Genomic DNA, 20111 nt, shown 5'->3' with positions numbered 1-20111 from the left:
CTCAGCTGTAAATCATCCCACCCTAGTTTAGTCGATGCTGTGAAAACATTAAGGTTATGGGACAAATATCATCTTTGTCCAACTGATATTTAATTGCATGACTCAGAAGGCTTTCAGAAACTCAACCATTTAAAACCATTGATCAATCTTTTTCTTTCCTATATAATATTGCCCATAGTTTCATTCCTTTATTAATGCATAGTTAGTCTATAACATGTGGTTTAGATAAGCATCCCATTTTAATTTATGTGAGAATGCAGAACAAAAAATGCTGGCAACTCTATGTACAACTCCCCTATGGTGCACTTAATTGTTTAACTTCTGTGTGGCAGAGACTAATGTGGTGTCCTGAATTCAAAAAGAATTCAGTGAATTATGGGAGACAATGAGGCTATTCCCACGAGCAGCAAAAATCAGGCTAGGAGAGCCTAGCCCAATTTTTGCTGCTCGTGAAAACCACTGGGCTCACAGGCGAGCCTGGTGGCTTACAAGCAGCTAGCCCACTTGAGTAGCCCACCCCTTAGCCCAGGTTAGTGGAGCAAGTGCTCCGCTAACCAGGGTTAACGGATCGTGAGTTGCTGCGGCATGGTTCTGCACCGCAGCAACTCACGAGGAGACCCCCAACCGGGAGGCTGAAAAGCATTCTCCTGGCTCGGTGTTCTCTCCAGCATGCCCTGCATGCTCGCGCAAGGCATGCTGGAACTACCGGAGGCCACATGACCCCCAAATTCCCCAAACCCCACCGGATCTATGAAGGAGCCGACTGTTGTGTGGGTAGCTCCAGCAGCCGCCCAGGCAGGACTTGCTGCTCATTTGCGGGGAGAGCAGGCTTAGCCCACTCTCCTCGCAAACTCTCCCCAGGGTCTTCTCACCGATTGTGAGAAAAGCCTCAATGTAAATTAACACATTCCTGTTTTATTAGTAGAGAGCTCTCAGTGCTTTACATAGGAACAGAGGAAGCTGCCTTACACTGAGTCAGACCATTGGTCCATCTAGCTCAGTATTGTCTACGCAGACTGGCAGTGGCTTCTCCAAGGTTTCAGCAGGAATCTCTCTTTCAGCCCTGTCTTGGAGATGCAAATGCTCTTCCCAGAGTGGCCCCATTCCCTGAGGGAATATCTTACAAAATATTGTAGAATTCAAAAAACATTTTAACATTAATCTTATTCATTATTAAGCCTGACAGAAGTTAAGAGAATAATAATTACTGGCTGACATCCAGACTAATGAAGCAAATGTGCAGTGAACATGCAGCACACGCTCCGAGGGGGGATTTTTGTTGATCTCCCCTTCCTGTAAATCTGACTGACTGTAACGCCTGAAAATATGTTCCTGAGGGCTGCGCAGCCTTCAGGTACATATTTTTGAAAGTCACAGGTAGCTTCAGAGGGAAGGGGATATCATGAAATTTGGCCCTCCCCCCAAGCACATACTGCATAGTCTCTGCACATGCATTCTGTTAGTGTGGATTCAGTCAGAGTTTACTTGATTCTTATTTGCAAAGCCATAATGTGCAGGTATGCTGTGCAAGCATTTGCCCTCCCAAAAAACATTTCCCTCTTTTCAATAGATTTCCACTTTCCTTTGAAAAAGATTGCAAAGCTATTTACAATGGTGTTGTGAACCAACGTAGGCCCACTGCCAAGACAAACAGCCCAGCACCTCCCTACCCAGATCTACTTGCATGCAGCTGTTAAACAATACCATTGGAGATGCAGCTCCTGATGGCATCGACTCTTAGCACCAGCAGCCCTATTGACCACTAGGGGCATTAGGGGTAGAGACAGCCAGTAAGGATATTCCCGCTCTGACCATGCTTTCTAAACTCCGATTCCCCTTTGTTAGACTGATAGTCTCAGGTTCCATTCTCTCACCTGAGAGATTCTTCCTTCTTCTCTGTTCCCTACTTCCTGTATGTAGCTATCAGCAAGGCATGTAGGCCTTATCTATCTCCCTGATGGATTTCCTAAATCAACTACTTTATTTAGAATTTTAACTCCATGTTTCCAGACAGTATTAATTTGCAGTGCTCTCCTTACCTGTGCACTTCTGCTGCAGCTGGTGTAGATAAAGAAATCTCCCCTCCAAGCTCTCTAACAAATACTTTATATACTATTTTTCAACAACAACAAAAAGCTATTTCCACAAGAAAAGGATTAAGAAAATTAGAAAAAGAATAAGAAATGAATATGGTTCCCTGTCCCAAAGGAGCACACAATCTAGAAAGCAATGGCAATAGCCACTGGAGTGATGCTATGCTTGGCTGAATAGGGGTAGTTGCTAAATGCAAAAGAACCACTATTTTAAAAGGTACTTCTTTGCCCAGTTAGCAAGGATTGACTCGTTTGGACAGACTGCAGTTGGTGACGTGTGCTATGTGCTTCTGAGTGCAGATGCTGTCCATCTATACAGAATTATTTTCAATGGTATGTACATTCAGATGCACAGCCAAATGTGCATCCCTGTCCACACTCTGTCCCAACAAGTCATACATAGCTACTCATCACTGAACTGGCATACACTTCTTCCTGTGTAGCATTAGATGATGGAACAACAGCACACTGTGGCAAAATTCAGTAATTTGCTTGGGGAATCAGCTACATTCTCCCTCCCTTCGGAGTGAGGGAAATTGAAGGCTTTTATTTCCCTTCAGTGTTATTGTTACACAGACAAATCTGATGTCTACACAGTGCAGTGATGTCATTATGTTCAATACATGATTCCTAATCACCTGAGATTTGCAGTGGTGAAGATATTTACATTTTTAAAAGGTATCCAAACTGCAACTGATGGAACAATGGCTGCAAAAGATTGGCAGGTAAGTCTTCCATGAATTACGTCCCCACCTATAAGGCAACTTTTGCATCAAAAACTGAACCTCACAACAGTACATCAATATTCTGCAGCATTTCCTTAACTGCAGAAGTTCTGAATGCAACCACAAAATTAAATGCATAAGGGCAAGGATAGCTTGATCTGCATCCATGCTTGATCTGCATGGATAGCTTGATCTGCATCCATGCTAATCAGAAGAATGTATTTTAAAAGAGGTAATACACATGACTTTACAGTGGGGCGGAGAAGGCATGGGCAGCAGTGGTAGGGGAGGCAAGATCAATCTTACTTTCCCTCCAGACAATCCCTCTGCTGACCCTAGCTGTGTAGCTTGCGCACCCACATGAGTGGCTGTGCTGGGAGCCACACGGCGTTCTGGGGGCTGGTGACATGCAGTCTGGCCTCCAGAAATCCCACAAGGCCCCACACAAGGAGCACGATGCATTGGGAGATTTCCCCATGAGCCAGGCACTCTAGGTGCCTAGCTCTGTGTCTGCTCAGGCTGACACATGAGCGGGGACTCGGGTAAGAGGATGTGTGCGTGCCTTCTTACCTCAGTAAAGGCCAGGGGAAGAACCCTGGGTTACCCAGCAGAGCACATTGTGCATGATATGCATAATGCATTATATGCATAAAATGTATTCAAAAAATTAGGAGTTATAATAGGCCATTCCTTTAATGTATAGTTTGTCCTACAACCATAATTTTTATGACAGCAATTTTGCTTTTCTACTGCAGTTTCCAAGTAGAATACCAAGTCTCATCGTACACTATAAAAAGTTGGTGTCCAAAAGTGAAATGAAAGCAGAGTTTAAATGACTAAACTGTGACTTGTGGCTGATCTCAAATTAAAGCCAGATGCCAAGTGTACCTTTCTTGAAGAGAAAAATTCACTAAACGTTGTAGTACAGTAGTTTATTTCTATTTTTACTCTATTGTTGAACGAAGAGAAATCAACTGAGACCTGAGCTGTACCAACTGAGACCTTCTTTGGGGACTTTCAGATATGCTCTTTAAAGCTGTGTCAATCTGTCGAACCAACACAGGCTGAAGCCCAACTTGAAGCACACAGGGGACTTATTTAGACAGTGTTCCCAAAGTACATCAACCTGTTATGGTTGTAGCTGATCTGGGTTGCTTCCAGATCAGCTAGAGATAAATGCCAGGCAGCAAGCATACTGGTGTCACAACTTACATTTATAAGGAATAACTCGTCAACATGCTTGAAGGGCACCACAGCAAAATGCAGTTAGGTTAGACCTGAATAACCTTGAGCGTGTTTGCTGTGCTTTTCAATGCAGGTGTGAAAATACCCACACAGACATTCTCTCAGTTGCTGCCTGAAGAGTCTGTTCTATAAATGTACTCAATCAAGGACAACGTGATCAGTTAACTAAATATACATCCCAAGAAATGATGCAAAAAATCTATATCTATATTCTGTATATAATTCTCCTAAACGTACCATCGCTAATCTCATGTGTGGCAGCTCTCGCAAGAGTTTCCAAGCAGCTGCCTGGAGGACAGTGAAGGGTACAGATAGAAAATGGCAGCAGTGACCAGCTGGTTGGGAGGGAAAGTGCTGCCGGCAGGCCCGGAGGGGAAAGCTCCCGCAGCCCAGCCCAGCTGGCAGGGAAGGAAAGTTCCCACAGCCCGGCCTGGCCAGCAGAGAAGGAAAGCCCCGGCCATGGCCGGGAGGGAAACATGTGTCGGTGGGCAGGGAGGGAAAGGAAAGTCAAGCGCTGAATGGACTGGGGCAGGGGGAGGGGGGAGGATGGAGAATGGACTGGGGCTGAAGAGAGGGGGGAAATGACAGGGAGAACTAGGGGCGCAGATGGTCTGTGCCAGATCAGCTAGTCATACATAAATGGCTACTACTGCAAATACCTTCCTGTTGAACTGGGATCACACAGCTAACTTGGCAAAGAGGCACTTTTTAACATGGTGATTCTCTTTATTTAGCAGGGGGAGAGTACTGTAACTGGACTCTCCAGTGACTGTTGCTGGTGTCTATCTGATGTTTCTTTTAGATTGTAAGCCCTTTGGGGACAGGGATCCATCTTATTTATTTATTATTTCTCTGTGTAAACTGCCCTGAGCCATTTTGGGAAGGGCGGTAGAGAAATTAAATAAATCATCATCATCATCATCATCATCATCATCATCATCATCACTTCAACACCATAGGGGCCACAGAAATCATTATCAACCAATTACAAAAAGCAACTTTACTGGGAACAGCCTATATTCTACAATAATATATATAACAACAATATATTGATAATAAAATTCAACCATCCCAGGTCGTTGGGAAGGACTCGATGTCTGGATAAAACAAACCAGTCAATAACACCTGTCTGACTGTGTAAACACGAAATAATAATAATATGAAATCTGTTGCATGTTCAGAAACTGAATCCATGTCTTTTAGAACCCAGGTTCAGGCTTTACTCATCAAACCTTTTCTCCGTTGTTGTTTTTAAATGTCCCTCCTTGTTCTAACCAGTTCTAATTTTATCCTTTAATATACTTAATAATAAACATAATAGGGGGCACCCCAAGATTCTTGACCATTTGGACTGTTTAAAATAACATATTTTTCAGAACTTTATGTGACCAGCTTACAAAATTTTCACAACGTAGCTTTACCTATGTGTCCAAACTATTCTGAAATAAAGCCTAAGCATATATAATAACATTTGTCTATATGTACCTCTTGTTCCCCTTGCCTTTCCTTTTCCTCCCAGCCTTCCTCTCCCATATCCCATTCTCTGGGAAAACGAGGTTTGTAAATTCCTCGGGGCTATTTTACATCATTGTGAAAAGTGCCATGTTTACCTTTGGTGCCATATAAATAATACAAAACAATACTAATCATATGTTGCATTTTATTGTGCTTTATTCTTCTTTTACCTTACAGAACACTTCAAAATTATACACCTGTTTTTTCCCCATTTAGTATATTTCATTTTTTTATTTTATAGATTTAAATGCTGTCAGTCATCATATACTATACCAACCTTTTTTAGCAAAGACAGCAGGATATTATGCTGGCAAACCCCTGTTCGTATAGTAAATCCCAAAAGAAGTGTCCTAGCTCTGTTTCCGTAGCAACTGCACTACCTTTCCGTGCTATTTGAGTTGACATCTAGAACAACTCCTTTAGGTTTACAGATGAAAAATACTGAACATGTTCATCATTAAAATAAATATTATGTATATGGGAAAGTCTTATGTCTAGAGAAGAACTGTTTACAAATTATTGACTAACTTCCTTAATAAAGAAAGTTACATCACAAATAGGGATTAGACCCATAAATAATTATTTAAGTAGTTTCCCTAAACCAGTAGCTGAGAGATCTAATACACACAAAGCCCAGAAAGGGTTTCCTATACATTTCAATGGCGGGGGGACACCACTTATTCACATGTGCATTGTATGCACATACAGGCGTTTCATATGGGAGCATGGCCTGCGCTCCCAAAACAAGAAATTGCTCATCTGGGGGGAAGTTGAGTTTGAGTTTACCCAGCCTTCCCCCAATCCTCCGCCAGCCTGCCCGCCACCCCCGCCCACCCAGTCGTGTGAATGAATTCTTTGTGTCTGGTTTGCCTCCCATGAAGGCACAGATTGCACTTGGGTAAACTTATTTTCCACCAGAGCATACTCTACTGTGTGAGGACTTTAATGTTTCTTCTCACACACCTCAGCATTCCATAGTCTATATGCTTCTTTGTTTTCCCAACAGATATTAGAGCTATCTTTCTATTAGTCTAGGAGATCTGCTTTCCAGAACTCTCAGGTATTAATTGTATTAAAACTGCTTTATGGATTTGTGTCAGTTGGTTGAATCTTATTGCTAATTCCTTATTCATTTTATGAGTATTATAGATTCCCTTTCCCCCCCCTGGGAACTAATCAGCGAGGCAGGTCTCACGACCTGTGAGACCCGCTTTTGTAACAACCGCGGGGAGAGCGGGCTAAGCCTGCTCTCCCCGCAGATGAGCAGGCAGGGAGCCCTGGCTGGCCAGATCGGCCACCCACACGGTTGCCGGCCCCGTGACAGAGCCGGGGGGTGGGGGGAGCGGGGGCCACGTGGCCCCCGCAAGCCCAAGTATGCCCTGCACGAGTGCGCAGGGCATACTGAGGAGACCCCCGGAGCCGGGAGGTGGCTTTTCGCCTCCCGGCCGGGGGTCTACTCATGAGCAAGCGCAGCGCGAAGGTGCACCGCAGCTACTCACGATCCTAAAAAGGAGATTTGCTGGAGCGCTCGCTCCACAAACCTGCTTTTTAGCAGGGGTTCTTGAGTGGGTTACCCGCTCAAAAACCACCGGGCTCAGCTGCGAGCCCGGTGGTTCTTACGGTCAAAAAAATCGGGCTAGCCTCTGCTAGCCCAATTTTTGTTGATTGTGAGAATCGCCCTAGCATATTCTTCAATAAAATATCTTACTGCTTATTAGAAGCCTCCCTCTTATGTTGCTCCATTCCAACTCATGGGTTAGCCCAGGGTTAAAAGATCCTATGTCAGTAACCACACATGTAGGAACACTTGGAAGTAAGTCTCATTGGACTATGTTTGATTTGTGTTTGAAGACAAACTTGCAAATTATGCTATACATAATTTGTATAGCATAATATACAATTCAATACACAAAGAAACAGTAAAAGACCACAATGCCCCTAAGCTGAAACCACAAGTTATGTTTACTGATATATATGTATATAGATGACACGTCATAAATTGATTTTACCTTCACTACTACGCTGTACTATTCTATAAAACATGTTTTAGCTTATCTGAAATGACATCTCAAGTCATGTGCTTCAAGTGATTTTTACATATTCTATTACACCCAAGCATGCTAAAATCAGGGGTTTTAATCACTCCTGAGTGCAGCCAAAATGGAAATAGGGCATAGTTTACCTTGCACTCACCAGGTTGTGTCTGCAGAACCTGGTTTCCGAATTCAGGCAGCCTTCAGCCTGAAACATGTTCAGTGATAATAAGAAAAAAGTGCTTACAAGCATTATTTTTAATTTTTTAAACCAATGAGTTAAGTACAGCTAGTACTCACAGATCTGGACCTAGGACAGTGTACCTAAATCACAAGGTACAACTTCCCAGAAATTTTAAACTTCTGCACTACTCTTTTTTAAAATAACCAGTTATCAGAGAAAGAGCATGTCCAGCTGTGCAGCCAAAGTTTGCCCTCAAAACACATTTTAATCTTAAAATAGGTCTGTGCACACACGTGGCGGCTATTTGAAGGGATAGCCCCGTGTTTCTTTGCTTGCACATTGGTGCTTTTGCACACAAAAATCCCTTCAAATAGCCTCCATGTGCCTGCACAGAGATCATTTAAATGATAGCCTGGTCCTGGCGTGAGCATGGAGCGGTCGGCTGGTCACCGGGTCAAGTCGGGATAGTAGGTTGGGTCGCCATCACCTCCCCACACTGCTGCGTGCTCTGTAGTTACTGCTCCGATGAGCAGTTCAAGAGAACATCCGTGCCTCTTCTTTTTGGAAGGAGGGGTCAGTGGGTGGTAGGGGGATGGCATGTCAGGTCGCCACCTCCCTCCACCCCCCCGCTGCAGGCTCTGCACAAAAAAGGTAATTTTGGGGCACTCTGGAAACACTTGGTTTTTAAAAAAAACTGTGGCAGCACCCCTGAGGCCATTGGTGGCAAGTTTTTAAAAAAATCGACATCCACCCCCTACCCCACCCCCCGTGAGCCAGTTTAGATACATGCCAAACTGTGGCCCAACGCGATGTGCACAGAACTGGACTAGACCTGGCTTGGCTTGAGTCTGGTTCAACTTGAGCCAAACCAGATTTTCTGGTTTTGTGCACAGTGCACACCCCTAATGGGTAGAAGGGTAATTTTTGCCCATTCCCCCTAGCACTGGAAGCATTCCATGCAAGCCAGATGTAAGTTCCTGAAGGTTGCATGACTCTCAGAAACTACTTCTGAGTCATGTGGAGCACTTCTGGATAGAAGGTGGATTTGTAAAAATCACTCCACAACCTGCACATGCTAGTGCTGCATACATGTTGTTGTTTCTTCTTCTTCTTCTTCTTCTTCTTCTTCTTCTTCTTCTTCTTCTTCTTCTTCTTCTTCTTCTTCTTCTTCTTCTTCTTGTAGCGCATGCACATGTTTAATGAGAATGTCAGCCACTCTTCTCAACTACTGCCCATTTGTCCAGGAAGTGATCCAAGAAGGGTTTTTACTAACACTGACCCCACACATTGCCTCTTCTTTCATCTACTACCACCACTCAGAGTGTTCTTTTCCAACGGCATCACAGGATTGCAAGGTGTGATTGCACTCTCAGTCCTCACCAAGTTAGAACAGTCTTAAGGGATTCAGGATCACTATTTTCTGCCACATTTTTTTGGTAGGTAGTGTATCAGAGGTACAGAAAATGCTCTTAATAATCATAATGCCCCAAGCTTTCTGAGACCAAAAGTTATGCATAATGACATACTTGTATACAGATGACATATCATAAATTGATTTTACCCTCACTAGTCTGCTGTACTGTGTATGTTTCCTTTCTCATCTGAACGTGTTTCCTTCTATTCATTTTCCTATCTTATTTCTCTCACATAAGCTGTCTGTTCTAACAGCCTCCTGCTAATTCTCCAATCACAACTGGCAATTTCTCACTGACCCGCCTCCAGAATTCTACAATGGGTTTCCTACTTGGTGTGCAGTGCCAACACCATCAATCAAATTTCAATATTCCAAATATTTTCCTAATGAATAAAACAACAATAACACTATAACACAATGTATCAGAACATAAATATAACAAGTGTTACAGCATGTATTAAACCACACATACATTTGAACTAATCGCCAAGATCTTTCCATCACAAGAATAATTAACAGAAGCCACCGTCCACAGCTGTCTTCCATATAATGGGGTAGTTTTTCTGCAAAGGAGACAGCTACTCACTGCATTACACACACACACACACACACACACACACACACACACACACACACACAAGCAGGGGACCTCAACCTTAAAGCCCACAATCCTTGTAGAACTAAACACAAGTACAAAGAAAACAAAATGTTCAGAAAAGGATGGTGCTTTGCACTCATGCTTTTAAGGCTGCAATTCTGTCTGTTCCTGCATTTAAAGCTGCAGTTCTATGAACAGTTAGTTGTACTGTACAGAGGTGGAGCTATAATTGGGCAGACAGCTTCAAAGAACGTAAGCCACCCAGCTCCTGGGAGATGCCTGGCTCGCACCTCCCCACTCCCCTGAGCTCTGAGCGGCTTCATTGTTGGCTGGCTCTACATGTTTTCTTCGTTCTCTTACTCATAGGGAGAATGAAGAAAATATGCAGCTGATGCTTTACTGCCAGCTGGGAAATGTGCGCCAGGCCCTTCCGGTTGCTGGCCATACGCCTTGTGTGTGATGTCACATTAGGGGGCATGGCCAACATCTGGAAGGGCCTTCACATCCCTCTGGAACTCATTTCCCAGCTAGCTTCATTGTCGGCTGTTCATTTTCTTCATTTTCTCCCTCACTTGGGGAAAGAATGAAGAAAACACACAGTTGGTACTTGGTCGTCGACTGGGAAATGAGCTCCAGAGGGCTGCGTGGTCCCTCCTGGGTGATGTCACATGCAGAGGGCATGGCTGGTACATGCAAGGGACCACCAGGGAGAGGAGCGAATACAAGCCCACTCTCCCCTGTTTACTCACCTGATACTGTACTAACTCAAACTCTCTTACTTAATTCCAAGTAAATAGGATTGCACAGCATGATGAAAAACCCAATCTTGAAAAATAATCAAAATATAATACTTGGAAGAAAACAGTGAGGATTATATCACTCCATGCCATTCATCCAACAGGCACTGCACAAGTGGTGCTTATGACAGTCACAAATTAGTGGTTGCATGTTTATTATGCAAGAAAACAATTGTCTGAGAGAAAACATACAAGCAGACAGATCTTATTATTCACATCTAATATATGTAATATGCAAGATCTACCAAGCCTCATGGTGATATGAGATAGACATGTTAAATCTAGCATGTAAATGGCAAGAAAATAGTCATTTATATATAGCTTCTCCTATTAATTTTACTAGATGACACTCTACAAAATGAATAGTAAGTTATTTTATTTATTTTGCCATGTAAGCTGCTTGAGAACCTTTTTGTTCTAAATAAATAAATCTTCCTTACCCTGATGAAAAGGATCTTCTCCCCAACTCTGTATCTTCCTTGTGAAAGACGCTCTACACAAAATTTACTAGGGCATTTACATGGAGGATCTTCAGAAATATGTTTGACCTAAAACAAACCACCAAAAAATTATCATTTTAATGTGTTTAATTGACTTCATCTGAAGCAAAAGCATATGTTCGTGTGTGCACACTTGATATATAGATCAAAGTTATGACAGAGTCAGGGGCGTAGCAAGGTTGGAGTAGGCCCAGAGACAAGATTTTAAAATGGGCCCCATCTATGATGTCCTATTGTGGCACGTAGGATATAGATAGATAGATAGATAGATAGATAGATAGATAGATAGATAGATAGATAGATAGATAGATACACACACACACACACACACATATACATATATATACAGACAGACAGACAGACAGACACACACACACACACACACACACTAGTGCCACAATAGAACATCATAATTTTTTTTAAAGGTTTTGTAAATTATGGACGATGCAAGTCATTTAATGGTACTAGAGAAAGACATGCTGTTGTGGTAGCTGCAGGTCTTAAAACTCACATCAATTTCAGAGGATGAATACAACTGAAGGAAGCCCGGGCGGATGCGCAGCTGGGGGAGTCAGTCACATGACTTGCCTCTGGGGGTCCCCCCAAGGCAGTGGGCCCCCAGACAACTGTCTCCCCTTGCCCTATTATAGTTACGCCCCTGGACAGAGTATATCTAATCTTTCAGATACCAACAGTTTCTCTTACTTTGTTAAATAATTTTCCTTTCTAAGCTTGCCCAGTCTTTAGAAACACATTTGGTGTACCCACCTAGCTTCAGTTCCAGCAACACTTCTTTCTCATTTGTCTAATTTTGATACCTAATGCATCATTTCTTGCCTGCATCTCTGAAGCACACCTTCTTGCTGCACCTTCAGGTTACTTGACATGCAATAGTTAAAGACTCCAGGTCTCATATCATGCTTTCAGTGATATCACTCTTTTCATATCACTCTTTCACTGAGGGTGATTTGAAATATCAAGTTGGGGAATTCCATAGCCTTGATATGTATCACTGTGTTATTATGAATAATAAGCAAGCAAAATTACTTATGTCCCTCCAGCAAGCATTTCATGAACCTCTATGGAAGGGGTTCCCTACCTGTCGTCCTCCAGGTGTTGCTGAACAACAACTCCCATCATCCCCAGGCACAATAAATGGCTGGGAACTAACCCTGCTCTATGAAGTACATGCTGCTGTCCTTCGTATTATTAATGAACAAAGCCCAAAAGATAAAGTCCACAACAATTTGAATGTGAAGCTCATCATGCATGCTGTATTCTATGGACACATAGTCCTATGCAGATTAAACAGGTCCTTAGCATTAGCATAGCAGGTATGAACTGGGCAGATGTCATGGTGGTGTGGCAATGCTGCAGATGAAGGGACCTGCAACTCCATTTATACAGGAAGCCAGTTGTGTGGAATGCAGCATGGAAATGCAGCATGCTTTTCATGCAACCATTTTAAGTCAGGGCCAATCTAATGAAATCATGGAAAATTAAGTATGAATGGAGCAATTCAAAGTTAGTATAATGCAAGATTTGGACTTCATAATAATAAATAGTCCTGAAACTAATCCTAAACAAAAGAATCTCTGTAAAGTTGTTACAAGAGCCAATTGCATCCTTCCTCAGTGCCTTCTTGTTGCACTCTTCCAAATAATGGTAGCCTCATGACCCATTCATACCATTCCATGCAATGCAGTGTTGGGTTGAGGCCCAGGATTGAGGCCCACTGCTATGTGAAATACTGTTAAGTTGCATTAATATTTAGTGTATCTTGAACTTGGCAGCAATCTGAAAGGAGCACAGACATCACTGCCAAAGAGCAGATCTGGTTGAATGAACTCAAATTTGACATTCAGATACTACTGGTTTGTTGCTTTTTTAAAAGCCAACATTGACAAGTGCATGAAGACAATAATTTGCACACAATGTAGTTCTCTAGGAGGAAAGTTGACCTAATGTGCTGATGTCAAATAAAACAAAATGCAAGAAGCACTTTCTAAAGATTTCATCCACTTCAGCTAATACTCCAGAGACCTCTGGAGATCTAGTTCATAAACTAAAGATCTGTAACGGAAGACTGACAGCAAGGTTAGAATGTTGTTCAAATAACTATCAAAGAAAGGTCGACTTTCACATTTTCTTAATTTTTTTAAAAGTCTCAGATCATAGGAATAAAAAGAGTCCAGCTGAATCAGACTAAGGACCCATCCAGTCCTTCCTTTCCCCACAAACAGTGGTCAACCAGACGCCTTTGGGAAGCCTAAAAGAAGTGCATGGAGGCAAAAGGGATCATGTTTTTATGTTGTTATATACAAACTTTTACCTATTTTTCAAAAGTTAGGAAGAGGTTTCTGATGCAAAAAATAAAGGAAAAGCTCGTCCATTTGTGAATAAAGGATCTGTGACTTTCCTGAGTTTGTTTGGCATGACCCTTGCTATTTTACAGTGTCTAAACATCATAATGTGAGCAAACAGAGCAAAGCCAAACTTACTGGATATGCATGTACTGTATACTGAATTTCCTTTGCTTGCCTGACCCTTTTGAGATTCTCATTCTAAATGCTAATTAGTTTGCTACTTTACAGTGCTCTGGTTAATCAGCTCTAGTGCATGGTGTAACTACTGTCCGTTAAGTGTGCTTCTGTATGGCCTGTGTTTTGATATTGCAGTCCCTGCGTTGTCAGCAAGGTGCCGTTCACATTTCCGACGCCTTCTTTGGGATTTTATCTTTGCTTTACAGTACTACAACATCTATCTATCTATCTATCTATCTATCTATCTATCTATCATATTTTTATACCTCCTGATATGCAGATCTCTAAGCAGTGGACAAAATATAAAATATTTTAAAAAGTCAAAACCGATTAAAATACACAGCACAATAAAAACAACATAAAAGCCAGTTGGAGATCATCCATCAGTCCGCGCCAGGCAGTCTCAACCCCATAACCTACACAAAAGCCAGTTTGAAATGGGTCTAGATAACCTGCATCATCCAAAATTGTCTGGAGCTGAAAGTCCACCACCCACTCAATCACCTTGCCCAACCATGGAAGATTAGAAACAGGTCTCTAATTAGCTAACTCTGAGGGATCCAGGACAGCTTTCTTCAAAAGTGGTCTAATAATAGCCTCCTTAAGACAAGGAGGCATCCTGCTCTCCCTTAGGGGTGTGCATAAAACCGGCTGGTCCAGTTTGGTTCCAGTCCAGACCGGACTCAAACCTGACCAGACCGGTTCGGTCCGGCACCCCTCCGAACCAGCCCCCCATCTGGTTCAGTCCAGGGGGTTCGCGATTTTTTTAAAAAAAACTTTTTAAAAAATAGTTTAACTTCAGCCCCTTGTGGGGTTCCTGTAGACTGCAGGGGGAGCCCACCAAGATTCCCCCTCCCCACTGGTCTCTCACATCACCACTGTGCCCCGAATTTAACCAGTTTACTGGCATGTTCCTGGTGGCGCAGTGGTAAAACTGCCGCCCTGTAACCAGAAGGTTACAAGTTTGATCCTGACCAGGGGCTCAAGGTTGACTCAGCCTTCCATCCTTCCGAGGTCGGTAAAATGAGTACCCAGAATGTTGAGGGCAATATGCTAAAATCATTGTAAACCGCTTAGAGAGCTCTGGCTATAGAGCGGTATATAAATGTAAGTGCTATTGCTATTGCTATGTTCGGGCCTCTGTCATGGCTCAGACTCAGAAGAGTCAGAGCAGGAGGATTCGCCTGCTAGTGAGGGCTCAGAGGCACAGCAACAGGACTGGCAGGGAGACCAGACTCTGGAGCTGAGGATTTGCAACAGCTGCCAGACATGATTTCTGATGGGGAGGAGCCTGGGATTTCACCTGTCATGAGAAGACATCTCAAGAGGCAAGCTCAGTGGGAGATCACAAGAGAGGAAGCCGAAGTGCTGACTCAGGGAAGCCTGATTGGCTGTTGGTTCTCTTGAGCCATATATATTAAGCAGTGTCTCAATTGCTCAGCTGCTGTTTGCAACTTTCGCTGGTGGCAGACAGTGTGCTGTTTAAATTCCAAACTTTTCCGAGTTCTAGTTTGCCTTGTTTATGCTTTCCTGCTTTGTTCCGTTAATTCCTTGTTCTGGTGTCCTTCGCTCATTTCATTCCTTGCTTTGTGTTTTCTTTTCACTTTTTACTCAGTTATTGTTAGAGGGGGGTACCTAGTTCAATTCAGGGGATTTAATTCATTTATTATTTTCTTTGTGAGCCTTTTATTTTCCTTCTTGCAGTTTCGCTGCTGCTTTCTGTTATCTCACAGGGGGTGTTATCTCACGGGGGGGGTGCTGAAGGGGGTTGTAAATCCTGTTGGGTTAGCCAAGCTAATAGATTTACAACAGCCTCCGTAAATCAGTGTGGTGGCCATTTTGGAAGCCGCCGCACATGCGCAAATGGCAAGCTTCGCAGAGGCCATTTGTGCATGTGCGGTGGCCATTTTAAAAAGAAAGAAAGAAAAAGAAATGGCCACCAGGAAAAAAATGGCCACTGTACATTTGCAAATGGTCTCTGTGAGGCCCTGGGCAATGCAAGGTCTTGCAGAGGCCATTTGCGCATGCGTGGCAGCCTCCAAAATGGCCACCGCACCAAGTTACAGAGGCCCGAATGGACCAGTAAACAGGTTACATTCAGGCTGTAGAAGTGATGTGAGAGGCCAGTGGGGGGAGGGGGAACCCTGGCAGATACTCCCCCCACAGCCTACAGGAAGCCCCCCCAAGGGCTGAAGTTAAACTATTTTTTAAAAAATTCACAGGCGTGTCCAGGGGTTCAGTTCCGGTCCGGGTGGAACCAGGGGGGGTTCAGTTCAACCCCAAGCCCCCAAACCGAACCCCCAAACCCCCAGACTGGTCCGCACATCCCTACCCTCCCTCAGAGGCTTGTGTGTCTCAAATAAATAGCTGTATGTTCCCATTGTAGGAGGGTTGCACAAGGCAGCTACATTTTCAAAACGATCCCGCCAAGCCGAAGCATTTTGCTGCAAAATAGAGTGTAATCTGGAAAGCACCCTGGATCAGGGCTAAGATTTGCTTTTATCATTCTGGAGGGGTTCTTCAACTTGTATAGTGCTCTTTTGTCTTGGAGAAGCTGCAAACAAAACACAAAAACCTGACCTCACTAGTATTTTAACCAATAGTTATCAGAGCCCGCCTGGCTAATCTCCTGATTCTTGTTCATGCAACAGCAATATTACTGTGCAGAAATCTGGGGGAAACAAGTGTTGCAAGGGCAGGAATACGTTCTGTTTTAACTTTTTATCTGGACCTGCTGCTAGTTTACAATCGATGTGTCAAGGGGTGGGGAAGGTCAGGAATCTCTCTGAGCAAATTTAATCGTTGTTCTTTTGCTGCTGCTCTGTACATTAAAGGAGGTCACCTAAGTCAACCTTCATATTATCTTTTTCTTCCCTTTTCTTCACCCCTCAGGAAATACAGTCAACTTTTCTTTGCAGCACATATACATTTCCTCTATCTTTCTCTGACAGCCTAGTGAGGGAGTTTGAAAAGTTAAAGATACGGGGTGTGGGTGGGGCAGAATGCTAAACCTGATCAAGTTTGCATTTCAACAAATTATGTTTCATGAGTACTGTTAAATACACTAAAGTCCATCTGTTCACTGTAGCTCAGTAGTGGCACAGGGGCTTTCAAGGAGTGCTTTGTAACTCCCAGGTGGCATATCTACCATGTGATATAGGTGTTGCCATAGTAACAGATTCTTTTTTTAGAATACAATTTTAACTTTCCTTTTTAACTCTTTAATAGTTCAGGACATTGCTTATTCAGTTTAATTGTCATTTTATATATGAACTGCGTCTGCAAGCAAGCATATAGACTAGAGGGCTCCATGAACTGGAAGGTTCAATCCCTGGACCTTCTAGTTAAAAGTGTTCAGGGTGCTTTCCAGATTACACTCTACAATGGGGTAAAATGCTTCAGTTTGGCAGGATTATATTGAAAACGACTCCCAGAATCTCAAACTCCTATGAAAGGAAAATACAGCATTTTTCTGCAACAGACTTGCAACATTGTAGCTCTGTAATGCAAAGATAAAATCCCAAAGAAAGCAATGGAAATGTGGACGGCACCTTGCTGACAGCTCAGGGACTGCGATGTCAAAACACAGGCAGTACAAAATCACACTTAGTGGACAGTAGTGACACTGTTGTCAGCGTGTAATCTGGAAAGCACCCAGGCTTCCAAGCAGCCAAAGGGTGGCCTTACAAGCTTACACTTGGAGTACTGCTTATAATTCTGGTCACCACATCTTAAAAAGGACATTGTTGAACTGGAGAAGGTACAGAAGAGGGCAACCAAGATGATCAGGGGCCTAGAGCACCTTTCTTATGAGGCAAGACTACAACACCTGGGGCTTTTTAGTTTAGAAAAAAGACGACTGCGGGGAGACATGATAGAGGTCTATAAAATCATGCATGGCGTGGAGAAAGTGGAGAGAGAGAGATTCTTTTCCCTCTCACACAACACTAGAACCAGGGGTCACTCCATGAAATTGATTGCCAGGAGGTCTAGGACCAACAAACGGAAGTACTTTTTTACACAATGCGTGATCCACTTGTGGAACTCTCTGCCACATGATGTGGTGACAGCCAACAACCTGGATGGCTTTAAGAGGGGTTTGGATGACTTCATAGAGGAGAGGTCTATCAATGGCTACTAGTCAGAGGGCTGTGGGCCACCTCCAGCCTCAAAGGCAGGGTGCCTCTGAGTACCAGTTGCGGGGGACTAAATTGCAGGAGAGAGGGCACACCCTCAACTCCTGTCTGTGGCTTCCAGCGGCATCTGGTGGGCCACTGTGCGAAACAGGATGCTGGACTAGATGGGCCTTGGGCCTGATCCAGCAGGGCTGTGTTCTTATGTTCTTATGAAAACTCACCAAAGCACAATCAACTTGCTACTGGAAACCTAACACCCACAGGAAATGATACATTGGCATTTCCAGGCACAACCGATGCAGTGTTCATGATCCTGGCTGAAAAGGATTAGGGAGGAAAGCCAGAGACCAAAAGGGGTAGGGTTGAACACCCACCAGAGGACAGATGACCTGAGGTTCAAAGGAGATTTGAACCCATCAGTGCCAGAAACAGGGTGGACAGTAAAAGTGCCTGTGGTCCCCAACAAGGGACCAGACACAGAGAAGAGGCTTCATGGGAATTTGATGGAAGGACCTGGGTGAAAGCAATGCCCAACCCTTCCCCACTGTGAGGAACTGTAACCTGCAAGGGTCTGTGGCTAGAGGTTTACAGTTGTGGAACCTTACAAAGTGTAGGCAGAAGCAGGTAGACCTCTACATGAGACTTTGGAGAACCACTGCCAGTTAGAGTTAGTAATAGCGGGCTGGTGGACCTATGGTCTAACTCAGTATACAGAAAAACCATTCATAGATGAAATAGTGAACTGAACCTCATTAGGCCGTGGAAAGCTGTTGCTAGCTGGAAGGGAGAACACTGAGCTAGATGGAATAATCCTGAGCTAGATGGAATATTGGTATATATACTCCAAGCAAACACCAAATAACTAGAAAAACAGCTGAGTCATTGCTTGCTGCAAGCCACAAGCACTGACAGGAAAACAAAACCCCAGAGTGAAAGGGCAGGAAAGCAGGTGGATGGCAACTGCTTTCCTCACTTTTTCTTTTTCTTTTTTGCTTGCCTGCACTCTGGTAGTTGGAAAGAGGAGCACTGCTGCCCAGGCCAATGGTGGGCAACGACAGTGCCTTGCACAAAGCCTACAGAATCCTGGAGCTGGCGCTGATACCATCTACAAGCAAAGTTACTTCCTATGGCTGCAGTTTATTGGGGTTATTTATGCAGAGACAACTTGGCTGTACTCAACTGGATTCTAAATGTGCTTTCATTGATCTTCCTAATTAAAAAGAGAATGGACTATTCTTTGGCAGACATTCTTGTGCTTTTTACCAGTCTAAGTTTTTTTAAAAAAATCCCCAGTGTTGGCATCAATGAGCCTGACTGAGAAATTATAACATGGACCCTAACCATGGGATTCTTAGAGGCTGTTTTCATGTGTAGCCTAACCAGGGGCTAGGGACACCCAGCCCGGGTTAGGCTGCGCGTGAGAACTACCGGGATCAGGCCTGACCCCAGTGGGGAAGCACCGCCTAGCCCTGCTATTTACCCTGGCTGTTAGCCGAGGTTAAGGGAGCGAGCACTCCTTTACCCCCAGCTACTTGCTCGTGTGCGAGCACAGGCTGCTTCCAGCCCAGCCGCACACAGAGATGAGTGCCTAGAATGCCCATGCTTGGGGGAATCCCCCAATGCAATGCATTGCATTGTGGGATACACGGGGGCCGGAACAACAAGTTCTTAACCTGGATCCCTCTGCCCTGCTCCATCCTTCACAGAGCAGGGCTGCTCGTGTGAGAGTGAGGACCTCCCACCATTAATCCCTCAATTTTCTGTGGGGAAAGTAAGCTTTTTGGAGCCTTGCCTGCCCACCCGCTCTTGCTCTTGGCTATCATGAGAATTGCCCCTTAGCCTCATTGTTCAAGGTCTAGACTGAGGTAAGCATTTCTCAGACAAGGGAATTGTTGTCTGCTAAGGATAAAGCGTCTTAGCTAAAGCTGCTGCTGCTCCTTGCTTCCTCCTTGATGACTATGGGAGAAGTGGTCTGGCAGCAAAGATGGAAGGAGGAAGAGGAGCAACAGCCTCTGGCCAGCCAGTTTGCTTGCCTGGCCTCTTCTCTGGGCTTTGTTTTCACAGAGGTGTTCATAGCTCCAAGCTGCTTCTGCTCCTTCTCCAGCAATTGCCAGCTACTTTCCCAGACAGCAGGCTTTAGTGCAGGTTTCCTGAGAGGCTTTACTGTGAGTTCGAAGTAGCTCCCCACAAATGATGCAAAAAGTGGATTTTTTTTTTTTTGCCCTGGATTTAAATAGGGCTAAATTCTAACATTTAATTTTTAAAAAACCCACATTGTGTGTGACGTGCTCCCCAATAGCCCCCAGGGACTTCTGGGTAATTTTGGCC

General features: G+C 43.9%; 1 protein-coding gene across 5 annotated transcripts in view; it reads right to left on the bottom strand.

The window, feature by feature from the left end:
• The window catches only part of GAS2 (growth arrest specific 2), a 172507-nt gene that overhangs the window by 47946 nt on the left and 104450 nt on the right, over nt 1-20111 (bottom strand). For all 5 annotated transcript variants that reach the window (XM_053266376.1, XM_053266387.1, XM_053266408.1 and 2 more), the window contains one exon: nt 11045-11152. In XM_053266376.1, the coding sequence (XP_053122351.1) occupies nt 11045-11152 (108 nt within the window). The remainder of the gene's footprint in view (nt 1-11044; nt 11153-20111) is intronic.

This window comes from Hemicordylus capensis, chromosome 1 (genome assembly GCF_027244095.1).
Source record: "Hemicordylus capensis ecotype Gifberg chromosome 1, rHemCap1.1.pri, whole genome shotgun sequence".
NCBI classification, from domain to species: Eukaryota; Metazoa; Chordata; class Lepidosauria; order Squamata; family Cordylidae; genus Hemicordylus; species Hemicordylus capensis.
This window is presented reverse-complemented; position numbering and strand designations above follow the sequence as displayed.